General features: G+C 53.3%; 1 protein-coding gene across 3 annotated transcripts in view; it reads left to right on the forward strand.

Annotated features, from left to right (window-relative positions):
- adgrd1 (adhesion G protein-coupled receptor D1) overlaps window positions 1-18,129 on the forward strand; it is a 380,324-nt gene that overhangs the window by 259,930 nt on the left and 102,265 nt on the right. For 2 of the 3 annotated variants that reach the window (XM_087999853.1, XM_087999854.1), the window contains one exon: window positions 16,437-16,528. The exons of the other annotated variant lie outside the window; for it this stretch is intronic. In XM_087999853.1, coding sequence (XP_087855979.1) covers window positions 16,437-16,528 — 92 coding nt within the window. The remainder of the gene's footprint in view (window positions 1-16,436; window positions 16,529-18,129) is intronic. 3 annotated transcript variants of the gene reach the window in all.

Raw genomic sequence — 18,129 nt, forward strand, 5'->3', positions numbered from 1 at the left:
AGGAGAGGGCGGTGTTGTAGGAGATGGCGGTGTTGTAGGGGCTGGCGGTGTTCTAGGGGATGGCGGTGTTGTAGGAGAGGGCAGTTTTGTATGGGATGGCAGTGTTGTAGAGGTTGGTGGCGTATGGGATGGCGGTGTTGTAGGAGATGGTGGTGTTGTAGGGGATGGCGGTGTTCTAGGGGATGGCGGTGTTGTAGGAGAGGGCAGTGTTGTAGGGGATGGCGGTGTTGTAGGGGCTGGCGGTGTTCTAGGGGATGGCGGTGTTGTAGGAGATGGCAGTATTGTAGAAGTTGGCAGTGTTGTAGGGGATTGGGGTGTTGTAGAGGATCGTGGTGTTGTAGGGGATGGGGGTATTGTCGGGGATGGGGGTGTTGTAGGGGATGGCTGTACTGTAGGAGATGGGGGTGTTGTAGGGGGTGGTGGTGTTGTGGGGGATGGCAGTGTTATGGGGGACTGGGGTGTTGTAGGGATTGGGGGTGTTGTAGGGGTTGAGGGTGTTGTAGGGGTTGGGGGTTTTGTAGGGGTTGGAGTGTTGTAGAGGATAGGGGTGTTGTAGGGGATGGTGCTGTTGTCGGGGATGACGGTGTTGCAGGGGATGGTGGTGTTGTAGGGGATGGCGTTATTCTAGGGGATGGTGGTGTTGTAGGAGATGGCGGTGTTGTAGGAGGTGGCGGTATTGTAGGGGATGGGGGTATTGTAGGAGATGGCGGTGTTATAGGGGATGGCGGTGTTGTAGGGGATGTGGGTGTTGTAGAGGATCGTGGTGTTGTAGGGGATGGGGATGTTGTTGGGGATGGGGGTGTTGTAGGGGATGGCAGTATTGTAGGAGATGGGGGTGTTGTAGGGGATGGCGGTGTTGTAGGAGATGGCGGTGTTGTAGGGGATGGGGGTGTTGTAGGGGATGGTGGTGTTGTAGGTGATTGGGGTGTTGCAGGGATTGGGGGTGTTGTAGGGGATGGCGGTATTGTAGGAGATGGGAGTGTTGTAGGGGATGGCGGTGTTGTAGGAGATGACGGTGTTGTAGGAGAAGGCAGTGTTGTAGGGGATGGCGGTGTTGTAGGGGATGGCGGTGTTGTAGGAGATGGCGGTGTTGTAGGAGATGACGGTGTTGTAGGAGATGGCAGTGTTGTAGGGGATGGCGGTGTTGTAGGGGAAACCGGTGTTGTAGGAGATGGTGGTGTTGTAGGAGATGGCGGTGTTGTAGGAGATGGCGGTGTTGTAGGGGATGGCGTTGTTGTAGGAGATGGCAATATTGTAGGGGATGGCGGTGTTGTAGGAGATGGCGGTGTTGTAGGACATGGCGGTGTTGTAGGAGATGGCAGTGTTGTAGGGGATGGCGGTGTTGTAGGAGATGGCGGTATTGTAGGGGTTGGCGGTGTTATAGTGGATGGCGGTATTGTAGGGGATGGCAGTGTTGTAGGAGATGGCGGTATTGTAGGGGATGGGAGTATTGTTGGAGATGGGGTATTGTAGGGGATGGTGGTATTGTAGGGTTGGTGGTGTTGTAGGAGATGGCTGTGTTGTAGGGAATGGCGGTATTGTAGGATATGGCGATATTGTAGGAGATGGGGTATTGTAGGGGTTGGCGGTATTGTAGGGGATGGCGGTATTGTAGGGGATGGGGGTGTTGTAGGAGATGGCTGTGTTGTAGGGAACGGCGGTATTGTAGGATATGGCGATATTGTAGGAGATGGGGTATTGTAGGGGATGGCGGTGTTGTAGGAGATGGCAGTGTTGTAGGGAATGGCGGTATTGTAGGATATGGCGATATTGTAGGAGATGGGGTATTGTAGGGGATGGCGGTGTTGTAGTGGATTGCGATGTTTAGGAGATGGCAGTATTGTAGGGGATGGTGTTGTTGTAGGGGATGACTGTGTTGTAGGGCATGGCAGTGTAGTAGGGGATGTGGGTGTTGTAGGGAATGGGGGTGTTGTACGGGATGGCGGTGTTGTAGGGGATGGCAGTATTTTAGGAGAGGGCAGTGTTGTAGGAGATGGGGGTGATGTAGGGGATGGCGCTGTTGTAGGAGAGGGCAGCATTGTAGGAGAGGGTGGTGTTGTAGGGGATGGAAGTGTTGTAGCAGAGGGCGGTGTTGTAGGAAAGGGCGGTATTGTAGGAGATGGGAGTGTTGTAGGGGATGGCGGTGTTGTAGGAGAGGGCAGCATTGTAGAAGAGGGTGGTGTTGTAGGGGATGGAGGTGTAGGAGAGGGCGGTGTTGTAGGAGATGGCGGTGTTGTAGGGGCTGGCGGTGTTCTAGGGGATGGCGGTGTTGTAGGAGAGGGCAGTGTTGTAGGGGATGGCAGTGTTGTAGAGGTTGGTGGCGTATGGGATGGCGGTGTTGTAGGAGAGGGCAGTGTTGTAGGGGATGGCGGTGTTGTAGGGGCTGGCGGTGTTCTAGGGGATGGCGGTGTTGTAGGAGATGGCAGTATTGTAGAAGTTGTCAGTGTTGTAGGGGATTGGGGTGTTGTAGAGGATCGTGGTGTTGTAGGGGATGGGGGTATTGTCGGGGATGGGGGTGTTGTAGGGGTTGGGGGTTTTGTAGGGGTTGGAGTGTTGTAGAGGATAGGGGTGTTGTAGGGGATGGTGCTGTTGTCGGGGATGACGGTGTTGCAGGGGATGGTGGTGTTGTAGGGGATGGCGTTATTCTAGGGGATGGTGGTGTTGTAGGAGATGGCGGTGTTGTAGGAGGTGGCGGTATTGTAGGGGATGGGGGTATTGTAGGAGATGGCGGTGTTGTAGGGGATGGCGGTGTTGTAGGGGATGTGGGTGTTGTAGAGGATCGTGGTGTTGTAGGGGATGGGGATGTTGTTGGGGATGGGGGTGTTGTAGGGGATGGCAGTATTGTAGGAGATGGGGGTGTTGTAGGGGATGGCGGTGTTGTAGGAGATGGCGGTGTTGTATGGGATGGGGGTGTTGTAGGGGATGGTGGTGTTGTAGGGGATGGGGGTGTTGTAGGGGATGGTGGTGTTGTAGGTGATTGGGGTGTTGTAGGGATTGGGGGTGTTGTAGGGGATGGCGGTATTGTAGGAGATGGGGGTGTTGTAGGGGATGGCGGTGTTGTAGGAGATGACGGTGTTGTAGGAGATGGCAGTGTTGTAGGGGATGGCGGTGTTGTAGGGGATGGCGGTGTTGTAGGAGATGGCAGTGTTGTAGGAGATGACGGTGTTGTAGGAGATGGCAGTGTTGTAGGGGATGGCGGTGTTGTAGGGGATGGCGGTGTTGTAGGAGATGGCGGTGTTGTAGGAGATGACGGTGTTGTAGGAGATGGCAGTGTTGTAGGGGATGGCGGTGTTGTAGGGGAAACCGGTGTTGTAGGAGATGGCGGTGTTGTAGGAGATGGAGGTGTTGTAGGAGATGGCGGTGTTGTAGGGGATGGCGTTGTTGTAGGAGATGGCAATATTGTAGGGGATGGCGGTGTTGTAGGAGATGGCGGTGTTGTACGAGATGGCGGTGTTGTAGGGGATGGCGGTGTTGTAGGACATGGCGGTGTTGTAGGAGATGGCAGTGTTGTAGGGGATGGCGGTGTTGTAGGAGATGGCGGTATTGTAGGGGTTGGCGGTGTTATAGTGGATGGCGGTATTGTAGGGGATGGCGGTGTTGTAGGAGATGGCGGTATTGTAGGGGATGGGAGTATTGTAGGAGATGGGGTATTGTAGGGGATGGTGGTATTGTAGGGGATGGTGGTGTAGGAGATGGCTGTGTTGTAGGGAATGGCGGTATTGTAGGATATGGCGATATTGTAGGAGATGGGGTATTGTAGGGGTTGGCGGTATTGTAGGGAATGGCGGTATTGTAGGGGATGGGGGTGTTGTCGGAGATGGCTGTGTTGTAGGGAACGGCGGTATTGTAGGATATGGCGATATTGTAGGAGATAGGGTATTGTAGGGGATGGCGGTGTTGTAGGGGATTGCGATGTTTAGGAGATGGCAGTATTGTAGGGGATGGTGGTGTTGTAGGGGATGACTGTGTTGTAGGGCATGGCAGTGTAGTAGGGGATGTGGGTGTTGTAGGGAATGGGGGTGTTGTACGGGATGGCGGTGTTGTAGGGGATGGCAGTATTTTAGGAGAGGGCAGTGTTGTAGGAGATGGGGGTGATGTAGGGGATGGCGCTGTTGTAGGAGAGGGCAGCATTGTAGGAGAGGGTGGTGTTGTAGGGGATGGAGGTGTTGTAGCAGAGGGCGGTGTTGTAGGAAAGGGCGGTATTGTAGGAGATGGGAGTGTTGTAGGGGATGGCGGTGTTGTAGGAGAGGGCAGCATTGTAGAAGAGGGTGGTGTTGTAGGGGATGGAGGTGTAGGAGAGGGCGGTGTTGTAGGAGATGGCGGTGTTGTAGGGGCTGGCGGTGTTCTAGGGGATGGCGGTGTTGTAGGAGAGGGCAGTGTTGTAGGGGATGGCAGTGTTGTAGAGGTTGGTGGCGTATGGGATGGCGGTGTTGTAGGAGATGGTGGTGTTGTAGGGGATGGCGGTGTTCTAGGGGATGGCGGTGTTTTAGGAGAGGGCAGTGTTGTAGGGGATGGCGGTGTTGTAGGGGCTGGCGGTGTTCTAGGGGATGGCGGTGTTGTAGGAGATGGCAGTATTGTAGAAGTTGGCAGTGTTGTAGGGGATTGGGGTGTTGTAGAGGATCGTGGTGTTGTAGGGGATGGGGGTATTGTCGGGGATGGGGGTGTTGTAGGGGATGGCAGTGTTGTAGAGGTTGGTGGTGTATGGGATGGCGGTGTTGTAGGAGATGGTGGTGTTGTAGGAGAGGGCAGTGTTGTAGGGGATGGCAGTGTTGTAGAGGTTGGTGGCGTATGGGATGGTGGTGTTGTAGGAGATGGTGGTGTTGTAGGGGATGGCGGTGTTCTAGGGGATGGCGGTGTTGTAGGAGAGGGCAGTGTTGTAGGGGATGGCGGTGTTGCAGGGGCTGGCGGTGTTCTAGGGGATGGCGGTGTTGTAGGAGATGGCAGTATTGTAGAAGTTGTCAGTGTTGTAGGGGATTGGGGTGTTGTAGAGGATCGTGGTGTTGTAGGGGATGGGGGTATTGTCGGGGATGGGGGTGTTGTAGGGGATGGCAGTACTGTAGGAGATGGGGGTGTTGTAGGGGGTGGTGGTGTTGTGGGGGATGGCAGTGTTATGGGGGACAGGGGTGTTGTAGGGATTGGGGGTGTTGTAGGGGTTGGGGGTTTTGTAGGGGTTGGAGTGTTGTAGAGGATAGGGGTGTTGTAGGGGATGGTGCTGTTGTCGGGGATGCCGGTGTTGCAGGGGATGGTGGTGTTGTAGGGGATGGCGTTATTCTAGGGGATGGTGGTGTTGTAGGAGATGGCGGTGTTGTAGGAGGTGGCGGTATTGTAGGGGATGGGGGTATTGTAGGAGATGGCGGTGTTGTAGGGGATGGCGGTGTTGTAGGGGATGTGGGTGTTGTAGAGGATCGTGGTGTTGTAGGGGATGGGGATGTTGTTGGGGATGGGGGTGTTGTAGGGGATGGCAGTATTGTAGGAGATGGGGGTGTTGTAGGGGATGGCGGTGTTGTAGGAGATGGCGGTGTTGTAGGGGATGGGGGTGTTGTAGGGGATGGTGGTGTTGTAGGTGATTGGGGTGTTGTAGGGATTGGGGGTGTTGTAGGGGATGGCGGTATTGTAGGAGATGGGAGTGTTGTAGGGGATGGCGGTGTTGGGGACAGGGGTGTTGTAGGGCTAGGGGGCGTTGTAAGGAATGGGGTGTGGTAGGGGATGGAGGTGTTGTACGGGATGGGGGTGTTGTAGGGGGTGGGGGTGTTGTAGGGGATGGCGGTGTTATGGGGGACAGGGGTGTTGTAGGGGTTGGGGGTGTTGTAGGGGATGGGGGTGTTGTAGGAGATGACTGTGTTGTAGGGAATGGCGATATTGTAGGAGATGGGGTATTGTAGGGGATGAGGGTGTTGTACGAGATGGCGGTGTTGTAGAGGTTGGCCGTGTTGTAGGGGATGGGGGTGTTGTAGGGGATGGCGGTGTTGATAGGATATGGCGGTGTTGTAGGGGTTGGGGGTGTTGTCACGGATGGCGGTGTTGTAGGGGATGGCGGTGTTGTAGGGGTTGGGGTGTTGTAAGGGATGGCGGTGTTGTAGGGGATGGCGGTGTTGTAGGGGTTGGGGGTGCTGTAGGGTTTGGGGGTGTTGTAAGGGATGGCGGTGTTGTAGGGGATTGGGGTGTTGTAGGGGATGGCGGTGTTGTAGGGGATGGCGGTGTTGTAGGGGTTGGGGGTGTTGTAGGGGATGGCGGTGTTGATAGGAGATGGCGGTGTTGTAGGAGTTGGTTGTGTTGTAAGGGATGGCGGTGTTGTAGAGAATTGGGGTGTTGTAGGGGATGGCGGTGTTGTAGGGGATGGCGGTGTTGTAGGGGATGGCGGTGTTGTAAGGGATAGCGGTGTTGTAGGGGATGGCGGTGTTGTAGGGATTGGGGGTGCTGTAGGGGTTGGGGGTGTTGTAGAGGTTGGGGGTGCTGTAGGGGTTGGGGGTGTTGTAAGGGATGGCGGTGTTGTAGAGGATTGGGGTGTTGTAGGGGATGGCGGTGTTGTAGGGGATGGGGGTGTTGTAAGGGATGGCGGTGTTGTAGGCGATGGCGGTGTTGTAGGGGATGGCGATGTTGTAGGGGATGGGGGTGTTGTAGGGGTTGGGGGTGCTGTAGGGGATGGCAGTGTTGTAGGGGATGGCGGTGTAGGGGATGGGGGTGTTGTAGGGGATGGCAGTGTTGTAGGGGATGGCGGTGTTGTAGGGGATGGCGGTGTTGTAGTGCATGGCGGTGTTGTAGGGGATGGGGGTGTTGTAGGGGTTGGGGGTGTTGTAGGGGTTGGGGGTGTTGTAGGGGTTGGGGGTATTGTAGGGGTTGGGGGTGTTGTAGGGGTTGGGGGTGTTGTAGGGGATGGCAGTGTTGTAGGGGATGGTGGTATTGTAGGGGATGACGGTGTTGTAGGTGATTGGGGTGTTGTAGGGTTTGGGGGTGTTGTCGGGGTTGGGGTTGTTGTAGGGGTTGGGGGTGTTGTAGGGGATGGCGGTGTTGTAAGGGATGGCGGTGTTGTAGGAGATGGCGGTGTTGTAGGGGATGGCGGTGTTGTAGGTGATTGGGGTGTTGTAGGGGTTGGGGGGGTTGTAGGCGATGGCGGTGTTGTAGGTGATTGGGGTGTTTTAGGGGTTGGCGGTGTTGTAGGGGATGGCGGTGTTGTAAGGGATGGCGGTGTTGTAGGGGTGGCGGTGTTGTAGGGGATGGCGGTGTTGTAGGGGATGGCGGTGTTGAAGGTGATTGGGGTGTTGTATGGGTTGGGGGTATTGTAGGGGATGGCGGTGTTGTAGGGGTTGGCGGTGTTGTAGGGGTTGGGGGTGTTGTAGGGGTTGGCGGTGTTGTAAGGGATGGCGGTGTTGTAAGGGATGGCGGTGTTGTCGGGGATGGCGGTGTTGTAGGTGATTGGGGTGTTGTAGGGGTTGGCGGTGTTGTAAGGGATGGCGGTGTTGTAGGGGATGGTGGTGTTGTAGGTGATTGGGGTGTTGTAGGGGTTGGGGGTGTTGTAGGGGATGGCGGTGTTGTAGGTGATTGGGGTGTTGTAGGGGTTGGGGGTGTTGTAGGGGATGGCGGTGTTGTAAGGGATGGCGGTGTTGTAGGGGATGGCGGTGTTGTAGGGGATGGCGGTGTTGTAGGGGATGGCGGTGTTGTAGGTGATTGGGGTGTTGTAGGGGTTGGGGGTATTGTAGGCGATGGCGGTGTTGTAGGGGTTGGCGGTGTTGTAGGGGTTGGGGGTGTTGTAGGGGTTGGCGGTGTTGTAAGGGATGGCGGTGTTGTAGGGGATGGCAGTGTTGTAGGGGATGGCGGTGTTGTAGGTGATTGGGGTGTTGTAGGGTTTGGAGGTGTTGTAAGGGATGGCGGTGTTGTAGGGGATGGCGGTGTTGTAGGTGATTGGGGTGTTGTAGGGGTTGGGGGTGTTGTAGGGGATGGCGGTGTTGTAAGGGATGGCGGTGTTGTAGGGGATGGCGGTGTTGTAGGGGATGGCGATGTTGTAGGTGATTGGGGTGTTGTAGGGGATGGCAGTTTTGTAAGGGATGGTGGTGTTGTAGGGGTTGGGGGTGTTGTAGGGGATGGCGGTGTTGTAGGTGATTGGGGTGTTGTAGGGGTTGGGGGTGTTGTTGGGGATGGCGGTGTTGTAAGGGATGGCGGTGTTGTAGGGGATGGCGGAGTTGTAGGGGATGGCGGTGTTGTAGGGGATGGTGGTGTTGTAGGTGATTGGGGTGTTGTAGGGGTTGGGGGTATTGTAGGCGATGGCGGTGTTGTAGGGGTTGGCGGTGTTGTAGGGGTTGGGGGTGTTGTAGGGGTTGGCGGTGTTGTAAGGGATGGCGGTGTTGTAGGGGATGGCGGTGTTGTAGGGGATGGCGGTGTTGTAGGTGATTGGGGTGTTGTAGGGTTTGGCGGTGTTGTAAGGAATGGCGGTGTTGTAGGGGATGGCGGTGTTGTAGGTGATTGGGGTGTTGTAGGGGTTGGGGGTGTTGTAGGGGATGGCGGTGTTGTAAGGGATGGCGGTGTTGTAGGGGATGGCGGTGTTGTAGGGGATGGCGATGTTGTAAGTGATTGGGGTGTTGTAGGGGTTGGGGGTGTTGTAGGGGATGGCAGTGTTGTAAGGGATGGTGGTGTTGTAGGGGATGGCGGTGTTGTAGGGGATGGTGGTGTTGTAGGGGATGGCGGTGTTGTAGGGGATGGCGGTGTTGTAGGGGTTGGGGGTTTTGTAGGGGTTGGGGGTGTTGTAGGGGTTGGGGGTGTTGTAAGGGATGGCGGTGTTGTAGGGGATGGCGGTGTTGTAGGGGATGGGGGTGTTGTAGGGGATGGCGGTGTTGTCGGGGATGGCGGTGTTGTAGGGGTTGGGTGTGTTGTAGGGGTTGGGGGTGTTGTAGGGGTTGGGGGTGTTGTAAGGGATGGCGGTGTTGTAGGGGATGGCAGTGTTGTAGGGGTTGGGGTTGTTGTAGGGGTTGGGGGTGTTGTAGGGGTTGGCGCTGTTGTAAGGGATGGCGGTGTTGTAGGGGATGGCGGTGTTGTAGGGGATGGCGGTGTTGTAGGTGATTGGGGTGTTGTAGAGGTTGGGGGTGTTGTAGGGGATGGCAGTGTTGTAGGGGTTGGGGGTGTTGTTGGGGATGGCGGTGCTGTAAGGGATGGCGGTGTTGTAGGTGATTGGGGTGTTGTAGGGGTTGGGAGTGTTGTTGGGGATGGCGGTATTGTAGGGGATGGCGGTGTTGTAGGTGATTGGGGTGTTGTAGGGGTTGGGGGTGTTGTAGGTGATTGGGGTGTTGTAGGGGTTGGGGGTGTTGTAGGGGTTGGGGTTGTTGTAGGGGATGGCGGTGTTGTAGGGGATGGCGGTGTTGTAAGGGATGGCGGTGTTGTAGGGGATGGCGGTGGTGTAGGGGATGGCGATGTTGTAGGGGATGGCGGTGTTGTAGGTCATTGGGGAGTTGTAGGGGTTGGGGGTGTTGTAGGGGATGGCGGTGTTGTAGGTGATTGGGGTGTTGTAGGGGTTGGGGGTGTTGTAGGGGATGGCGGTGTTGTAAGGGATGGCGGTGTTGTAGGGGATGGCGGTGTTGTAGGGGATGGCGGTGTTGTAGGTGATTGGGGTATTGTCGGGGTTGGGGGTGTTGTAGGGGATGGTGGTGTAGGGGTTGGGGGTGTTGTAGGGGTTGGCGGTGTTGTAAGGGATGGCAGTGTTGTAGGGGATGGCGGTGTTTTGGGGATAGCGGTGTTGTAGGTGATTGGGGTGTTGTAGGGGTTTGCATAGTTGTAAGGGATGGCGGTGTTGTCGGGGATGGCGGTGTTGTAGGTGATTGGGGTTTGTAGGGGATGGCGGTGTTGTAGGGGATGGCGGTGTTGTAGGGGATGGCGGTGTTGTAGGGGTTGGGTGTGTTGTAGGGGTTGGGGGTGTTGTAGGGGTTGGCGGTGTTGTAGGGGTTGGGGTTGTTGTAGGGGTTGGGGGTGTTGTAGGGGTTGGGGGTGTTGTAGGGGTTGGCGCTGTTGTAAGGGATGGCGGTGTTGTATGGGATGGCGGTGTTGTAGGGGATGGCGGTGTTGTAGGTGATTGGGGTGTTGTAGAGGTTGGGGGTGTTGTAGGGGATGGCAGTGTTGTAGGGGTTGGGGGTGTTGTTGGGGATGGCGGTGCTGTAAGGGATGGCGGTGTTGTAGGTGATTGGGGTGTTGTAGGGGTTGGGAGTGTTGTTGGGGATGGCGGTATTGTAGGGGATGGCGGTGTTGTAGGTGATTGGGGTGTTGTAGGGGTTGGGGGTGTTGTAGGTGATTGGGGTGTTGTAGGGGTTGGGGGTGTTGTAGGGGATGGCGGTGTTGTAGGGGTTGGGTGTGTTGTAGGGGTTGGGGGTGTTGTAGGGGTTGGCGGTGTTGTAGGGGTTGGGGTTGTTGTAGGGGTTGGGGGTGTTGTAGGGGTTGGGGGTGTTGTAGGGGTTGGCGCTGTTGTAAGGGATGGCGGTGTTGTAGGGGATGGCGGTGTTGTAGGGGATGGCGGTGTTGTAGGTGATTGGGGTGTTGTAGAGGTTGGGGGTGTTGTAGGGGTTGGGGGTGTTGTTGGGGATGGCGGTGCTGTAAGGGATGGCGGTGTTGTAGGTGATTGGGGTGTTGTAGGGGTTGGGAGTGTTGTTGGGGATGGCGGTATTGTAGGGGATGGCGGTGTTGTAGGTGATTGGGGTGTTGTAGGGGTTGGGGGTGTTGTAGGTGATTGGGGTGTTGTAGGGGTTGGGGGTGTTGTAGGGGTTGGGGTTGTTGTAGGGGATGGCGGTGTTGTAGGGGATGGCGGTGTTGTAAGGGATGGCGGTGTTGTAGGAGATGGCGGTGGTGTAGGGGATGGCGGTGTTGTAGGGGATGGCGGTGTTGTAGGTCATTGGGGAGTTGTAGGGGTGGGGGGTGTTGTAGGGGATGGCGGTGTTGTAGGTGATTGGGGTATTGTCGGGGTTGGGGGTGTTGTAGGGGATGGTGGTGTAGGGGTTGGGGGTGTTGTAGGGGTTGGCGGTGTTGTAAGGGATGGCAGTGTTGTAGGGGATGGCGGTGTTTTGGGGATAGCGGTGTTGTAGGTGATTGGGGTGTTGTAGGGGTTGGCATAGTTGTAAGGGATGGCGGTGTTGTCGGGGATGGCGGTGTTGTAGGTGATTGGGGTGTTGTAGGGGTTGGTGGTGTTGTAGGGGATGGTGGTGTTGTAGGTGATTGGGGTATTGTAGGGGTTGGGGGTGTTGTAGGGGATGGCGGTGTTGTAGGGGATGGCGGTGTTGTAGGTGATTGGGGTGTTGTAGGGGATGGCGGTGTTGTAGGGGATGGCGGTGTTGTAGGGGTTGGGTGTGTTGTAGGGGTTGGGGGTGTTGTAGGGGTTGGGGGTGTTGTAAGGGATGGCGGTGTTGTAGGGGATGGCGGTGTTGTAGGGGTTGGGGTTGTTGTAGGGGTTGGGGGTGTTGTAGGGGTTGGGGGTGTTGTAGGGGTTGGTGCTGTTGTAAGTGATGGCGGTGTTGTAGGGGATGGCGGTGTTGTAGGGGATGGCGGTGTTGTAGGGGATGGCGGTGTTGTAGGGGTTGGGTGTGTTGTAGGGGTTGGGGGTGTTGTAGGGGTTGGCGGTGTTGTAGGGGTTGGGGTTGTTGTAGGGGTTGGGGGTGTTGTAGGGGTTGGCGCTGTTGTAAGGGATGGCGGTGTTGTAGGGGATGGCGGTGTTGTAGGGGATGGCGGTGTTGTAGGGGATGGCGGTGTTGTAGGTGATTGGGGTGTTGTAGAGGTTGGGGGTGTTGTAGGGGATGGCAGTGTTGTAGGGGTTGGGGGTGTTGTTGGGGATGGCGGTGCTGTAAGGGATGGCGGTGTTGTAGGTGATTGGGGTGTTGTAGGGGTTGGGAGTGTTGTTGGGGATGGCGGTATTGTAGGGGATGGCGGTGTTGTAAGGGATGGCGGTGTTGTAGGGGATGGCGGTGGTGTAGGGGATGGCGGTGTTGTAGGGGATGGCGGTGTTGTAGGTCATTGGGGAGTTGTAGGGTTTGGGGGTGTTGTAGGGGATGGCGGTGTTGTAGGTGATTGGGGTATTGTCGGGGTTGGGGGTGTTGTAGGGGATGGTGGTGTAGGGGTTGGGGGTGTTGTAGGGGTTGGCAGTGTTGTAAGGGATAGGGTGTTGTAGGTGATTGGGGTGTTGTAGGGGTTGGCATAGTTGTAAGGGATGGCGGTGTTGTCGGGGATGGCGGTGTTGTCGGTGATTGGGGTGTTGTAGGGGTTGGTGGTGTTGTAGGGGATGGTGGTGTTGTAGGTGATTGGGGTATTGTAGGGGTTGGGGGTGTTGTAGGGGTTGGGGGTGTTGTAGGGGTTGGGGGTGTTGTAGAGGTTAGCGTTCTTGTAAGGGATGGCGGTGTTGTAGGGGATGGCGGTGTTGTAGGGGATGGCGGTGCTGTAGGTGATTGGGGTGTTGTAGGGGTTGGCGGTGTTGTAAGGGATGGCGGTGTTGTAGGGGATGGCGGTGTTGTAGGGGATGGCGGTGTTGTAGGGGATGGCGGTGTTGTAGGGGTTGGCGGTGTTGTAGGTGATTGGGGTGTTGTAGGGGTTGGGGGTGTTGTAGGGGTTGGCGGTGTTGTAGGGGATGGCAGTGTTGTAGGGGTTGGCGGTGTTGTAGGGGATGGGGGTATTGTAGGGGATGGCGGTGTTGTAGGGGTTGGCGGTGTTGTAGGTGATTGGGGTGTTGTAGGGGTTGGGGGTGTTGTAGGGGTTCGGGGTGTTGTAGGGGATGGCGGTGTTGTAGGGGTTGGCGGTGTTGTAGGGGATGGCGGTGTTGTAGGGGTTGGCGGTGTTGTAGGGGATGGCGGTGTTGTAGGTGATTGGGGTATTGTAGGGGATGGCGGTGTTGTAGGGGTTGGCGGTATTATAAGATATGGTGGTATTGTGGGAGATGCCAGTGCTGTCAGATGTTGTAGCATTGTCGTACTCCAGTAACAGGAGTTAATGCTCGAGAGGCCTGGATTCAACTACCAACGCAGCGTATAAATTGAACAAAAGAGATCTAGGATTGAACAGCTGGTCTCAGAGATGATGCAAAGATAGTCATGTTTTATTTTTCTGTTGACTTATAGAAATGTACAGCACAGGAACAGGCCCTTCTGTCCAACTTGTCCATACTGACCAGATATTCCACATTAATATTGTCTCATTTGCCAGTATTTGGCCCATATCCTTCTTGACCCTTTCTTTCATATGCCCATCCAGATGCTTTTTAATGCTGTCATTGTACCAGCTGCCACCACTTCTTTTAGAAGCTCATTCCATAACGTACCACCCTCTGTGTGAACAAGTTCCTCCTTAGATCCCTGTTATATTTTTCCCCTCTCACCCTAAACCTATGCCCTCTAGTTCTGAACTCCTCCACCCCAGTGAAAAAACCTTGTCTGTTTATCCTATCCATGTCCCTCATGATTTTACAAACCTCTATACGGTCACCCCTCAGTCTCCGACGCTCCAGGGAAAACAGCCCCACCCTATTCAGCCTCTCCCTGTAGCTCTAACCCTCCAACCTTGGCAACATCCCCCTCGATTGTGAACTGAAATGGGCAAAACACTGTCATAAAGTGAAGGACTGCTGCATGGTTGAAAGCCAGTAACCTGACTTCATTGTAAGCACTGTTTACACAGCCACTGACTCCAGCAATAGTTGAAATGTAGTTTGCAGATGAGTTGGCACTGAAGAGATGTGTACAAATGAAGATTCAGCCAGCAACAGTTGGTCTATGGACTAGTTACCTGTTATTGATGAGAAAGGTCTTCTTCTGGCCAACTGTTATGTGATTGGTTCTCAAGTGGCTAAACATTTGGGGCTGTTCTCTGCAGTAAAACCCACATTAAGCGTGAAGAAACCAATTATTTGTCCCTCATCAGTTATCATTAGCTGTGACTTTTAATTAAAGTCAGAAAGCTCTTTATCAGTGAACCAGCCATCCTCTGCTTCCTGCAAACAAATGAAATTAGCTGGAAAGCAAAGATGGAGGAACAGGTTCTCATCAGCAAAGGATCATCTCAGCAAACTCACTGAACACTGAACTGCCTTCTCAGTCTTTCCCTCCACCCGTAACACCCATGTTTTTATTCCTGCCTGCATCTCTCTGTTTGTGTGTGTGATGTGACGGTTTTAACTGATGGAGCTGATTGTTTGTAACTGTTGACCTGAGGGGAGAGTCTATTTAATTGTATGAAATAATGGTTTTTGTTTAGTACAAACCTTTCTGTGCTTCTGTTAGCCCTGGGTCTGGAAGATGGGTAAATTGGAGATTTTTACATAATTTAAAAAATCTTTAATTTTCGGGATGAGTTGAGGAATAGTGGGGTTGGATTTCCAGCGTGTTACCCCACTGAGTCAGAACGATGGAAACCACAAAACTATTATCACTTGTTCATGTAGGAAGGAAATCTGTCATCCTTACCTGGTCTGACCTACACATGATTCCAGACCCAAGCGATGGGATTGATTCTAAACAGCCCTCTGAATTGTTCCAGCAACACTCACACCCCATAAAAGTATAATAAAAAAGGGTCAGTTTCCATGCCGTCTGACTCTGTAACTGTAAATACTAGTTGGTCTAGTTATCGACAATGTGAGGTTGAGAGAATAAGAGTTCCAGTCTGTTCATTTGAATGGCTTTGACCCCGGGCATTACCCAACAGTGGGATCCCTGTACGTGGTCCTCCGGCTGCACTTTGTAAATGAACTAGTCCAGAGTGTGGGAAGGTGAGATCCAGTCAGCTGATCTCATCATCTACCACACAGAAAAATCACAAGTGTGACTTGTATTTGTCACCTTGACCCTGAGTCGAACCACGTGAATGTGGGATGTAGTTTCGGAAATAAGTTAACTCTCACTGTGTAAACACTGTGCAGTTTCTGTCGCCTAACCAAAGCCTTCTCTCTGAGATTGGTCTTTCATTTTACTGTGTTCTTTTCTCGCAAAGTTTCCATGACGTTTAGATGTTCGAATCAATGAGCTGACATTATAGCTCATCATCCAGGGTGGCACCCTTAGTAGACTGAGGAACAGTCCACATTCAACATGAAATGTTAAGCTGGGCCATGGCTATTCAGGCAATTGTCAACATCCTCACTGGTAGAGGAGCATTGTCCAGGCCATACCCTGCAACACCATCTCAACCAAGTAACTGGTTAACGGCCTGATTGAGATTTCCAGGAGCTTACTGTGATTCCTAATGAAGGGCTTATGCCCGAAACATTGATTCTCCTGCTCCTCAGATGCTGCCTGACCTGCTGTGCTTTTCCAGAATCACGCTCTCAGCTTGCTGTGTGTGGTTTGCCTTCACTCCTGGGATGTGGGTCTCACTGGTGGGCCCAGCATTTATTGCCTGTCCCTAGTTGCCCCTTGAGAAGGTGGGGATGAGATGCCTTCTTAAACCGCTGCAGTCCATGTGCTGTGGGTAGACCCACAATGTCCTTAGGGAGGGAATTCCAGGATTTTGACCCAGTGACACTGAAGGAGCAGTGACATATTTCCAAGCCAGGATGGGGAGTGGCTTGCTGGGAAACTTGCAGGGGGTGGTGTTCCCTTGTACCTGCTGTTCTTGTCCTTCTAGATGGAAGTGGTTTTGGGTTTGGAAGGTACTGTCTGAGGATCTTTGGTGAGTTTCTGCAGTGTTTCTTGTAGATGGTACACACTGCTCCTACTAAGCATTGGTAGTGGAGGGAGTGGCTGCTTGTGAGTGTGGGTGCCAATCAAGTGGGCAATCAGTTTTCCTGGAACGCCCCAGTGAAGAGAGCACAAAAATAACATCATTGAGTCAAAGCAGTTTTTGAGGAGGTGTCAGGCTCTATATAAATGTGAGTTCTTTTAGGTATAAATGATTTATAAACATCAACACTCTGAATGTAAATTCTCATTTGAGGTGACCTGACAAAATGACGATGAGCACATTCTAATAATTATTTGATGATATTTCATCCATATTCATGATGAATTGCAATTAAAGCACCTTTCTAAATACCTAAGTAATAAATAAAGAAAACATTTACATTTATGTTGTGCCTGCATGGCCTCAGGATATACTCAAGTATTTCTCGGGCTGATTAGATCCTTCAGCAATCACTGCTACAGTGTTGAAAATGCTGCAGCCAGTTTGCACACCCCCATGTTGTGATAAATGACGAGGCTGTGGGTTTTGGTGGATGTTGTTTGAGAGGCAACTATTGAGCAGGACACCTTCCTGCTTCCCCTGCCATGTCAGCCTGAGACAGGGACTCGGTTGAACATCTCATCTGAAGTAAGAGACAGTACAGTGTTCCCTCAGTGCAGACATTGGGAATGTCAGTCTAGATGACATGTTCCCGTCCTTTGACTGAGCCTACCCTGAACTTGCCGTCTTTGCACTGGGTCACTGGCTGACATTGATATTTGAAAAGTGTAAGCCAGACTCTATTAACATACTGATCCTGTTGGTTTCAGGTGAATGTTGGCATTCTCATTGCAGTGACCAGGATCATTTCAAGAATCAGTGCAGACAATTACAAGATACACGGAGATGCAAATGCATTCAAGTAAGTTGCTACATCATTGCTCCTGGTTGTTAGATTCCACTCAATGGGAAACAGAACAGTCAAAGTGCTCTAGTGGCTATATTCTTATCATTATCCATTGAGGTGGAAAATCACCTATTACCCTCCTAAAGATAAATGCATGTGCACGCTAAAAACCAATGAGCTGTGAGGAATTAGGAAAACCTACCAGTCAAGAAGTAAAAGTAATTATAATTCACGAGAGACCCAGAGCTGTCGCTCAGTTGCAAGATATTTTCTTCTGTAAGTAAAAGCCGCCACTAATCAACTTAATTCACAACAAACGCCAACTCAGACCTCATCAGCAAAGATGGAGTAGGTGACACAGATTAAGATGAAATGTCAACATTCAAGTGACCTTCGCTGTGATCCAGGGGCACAAGGTGATGCTATTGCTAGTGGCATCAGTGCTGCCTGGATGTGAGAATGCACTCGCCCTTCAGACTGTGCCCCGCGCTCTGTGCAGCCTGTGGTGTCTTGTTTCTGAGTGATTGAGTTTCTCTCGGGATTTTGACTCTGAGCTACTGAGTGATTGGGGAGGGCAGGCTGGAGAGGGAATGGGAGGTCCGACTCACTGACCTGACCCTGAATCAGGTCAGGCAGCATCAAAGAAGCTGGAGAATCGACGTTTCAGGCATAAGCCCTTTTTTAGAAACGTCGATTCTCCTGTTCCTTGGATGCTGCCTGACCTGCTGCGCTTTTCCAGCTCTGATCTCCAGCATCTGCCGTCCTCACTTTCTCTTAGTTGATCCTGAATTAGGGCAAGTGAAGCATCAGTATATCCTTCCATAAGGAAAAGGAAGACCTTGCATTTCAATAGCGCCAATCCTGACCTCAGGAGATCCTGAAATCCTTGAGTGGTTCAGTAATTGTTGTAATGCTGCAAACACGCCAGCCAAAAGCACACACAGCAAGATCCCACAAGCAGCATAATCTCCTTTAACAACGGTGTGCTATATAATTTTTTATTATTTTGCTCAGGACATGGGTATCACTGGCTAGGCCCAGTATTTATTGCCCGACCCTAGTTGCCCCTTGAGAAGGTGGGGGTGAGCTGCCTCTTTTAACTGCTGCAGTCCATGTGCTGTGGGGAGACCCACAATGTCCCTTGGGGAGGGAATTCCAGGATTCTGACCCGGTGACACTGAAGGAGCAGCGATATATTTCCAAGTCAGAATGGGGAGTGGCTTGGAGGGGAACTTGCAGGGGATGGTGTTCCCATGTATCTGCTGCCCTTGTCCTTCTAGATGGGAGTGGCCGGGGGTTTGGAAGTTGCTGTCTGAGGATCTTCAGTGAGTTTCTGCAGTGTATCTTGTAGATGGTACACACTGCTGTTACTGAGTGATGGTGGTGGGGGGAGGGAGTGGATCTTATGGGTGTGGGGCCAATCAAGTGGGGGCTGCTTTGACCTGGATGGTGTCGAGCTTCTCAAGTGTTGTTGGAGCTGCCCCCCAACCAGGGGCAAGTGGGGAGTACTCCATCACACTCCTGACTTGGACAGGCTTTGGGGAGACAGGAGGTGAGTTACTCACTGCAGTATTCCTAGCCTCTGACCTGCTCTTGTTGCCACTGTATTTATATGG

This window comes from Chiloscyllium plagiosum, unplaced genomic scaffold (genome assembly GCF_037043375.1).
Source record: "Chiloscyllium plagiosum isolate Xiang-an unplaced genomic scaffold, Cpla_swu_hap1 HiC_scaffold_24, whole genome shotgun sequence".
In the NCBI taxonomy this organism is placed as follows: Eukaryota; Metazoa; Chordata; class Chondrichthyes; order Orectolobiformes; family Hemiscylliidae; genus Chiloscyllium; species Chiloscyllium plagiosum.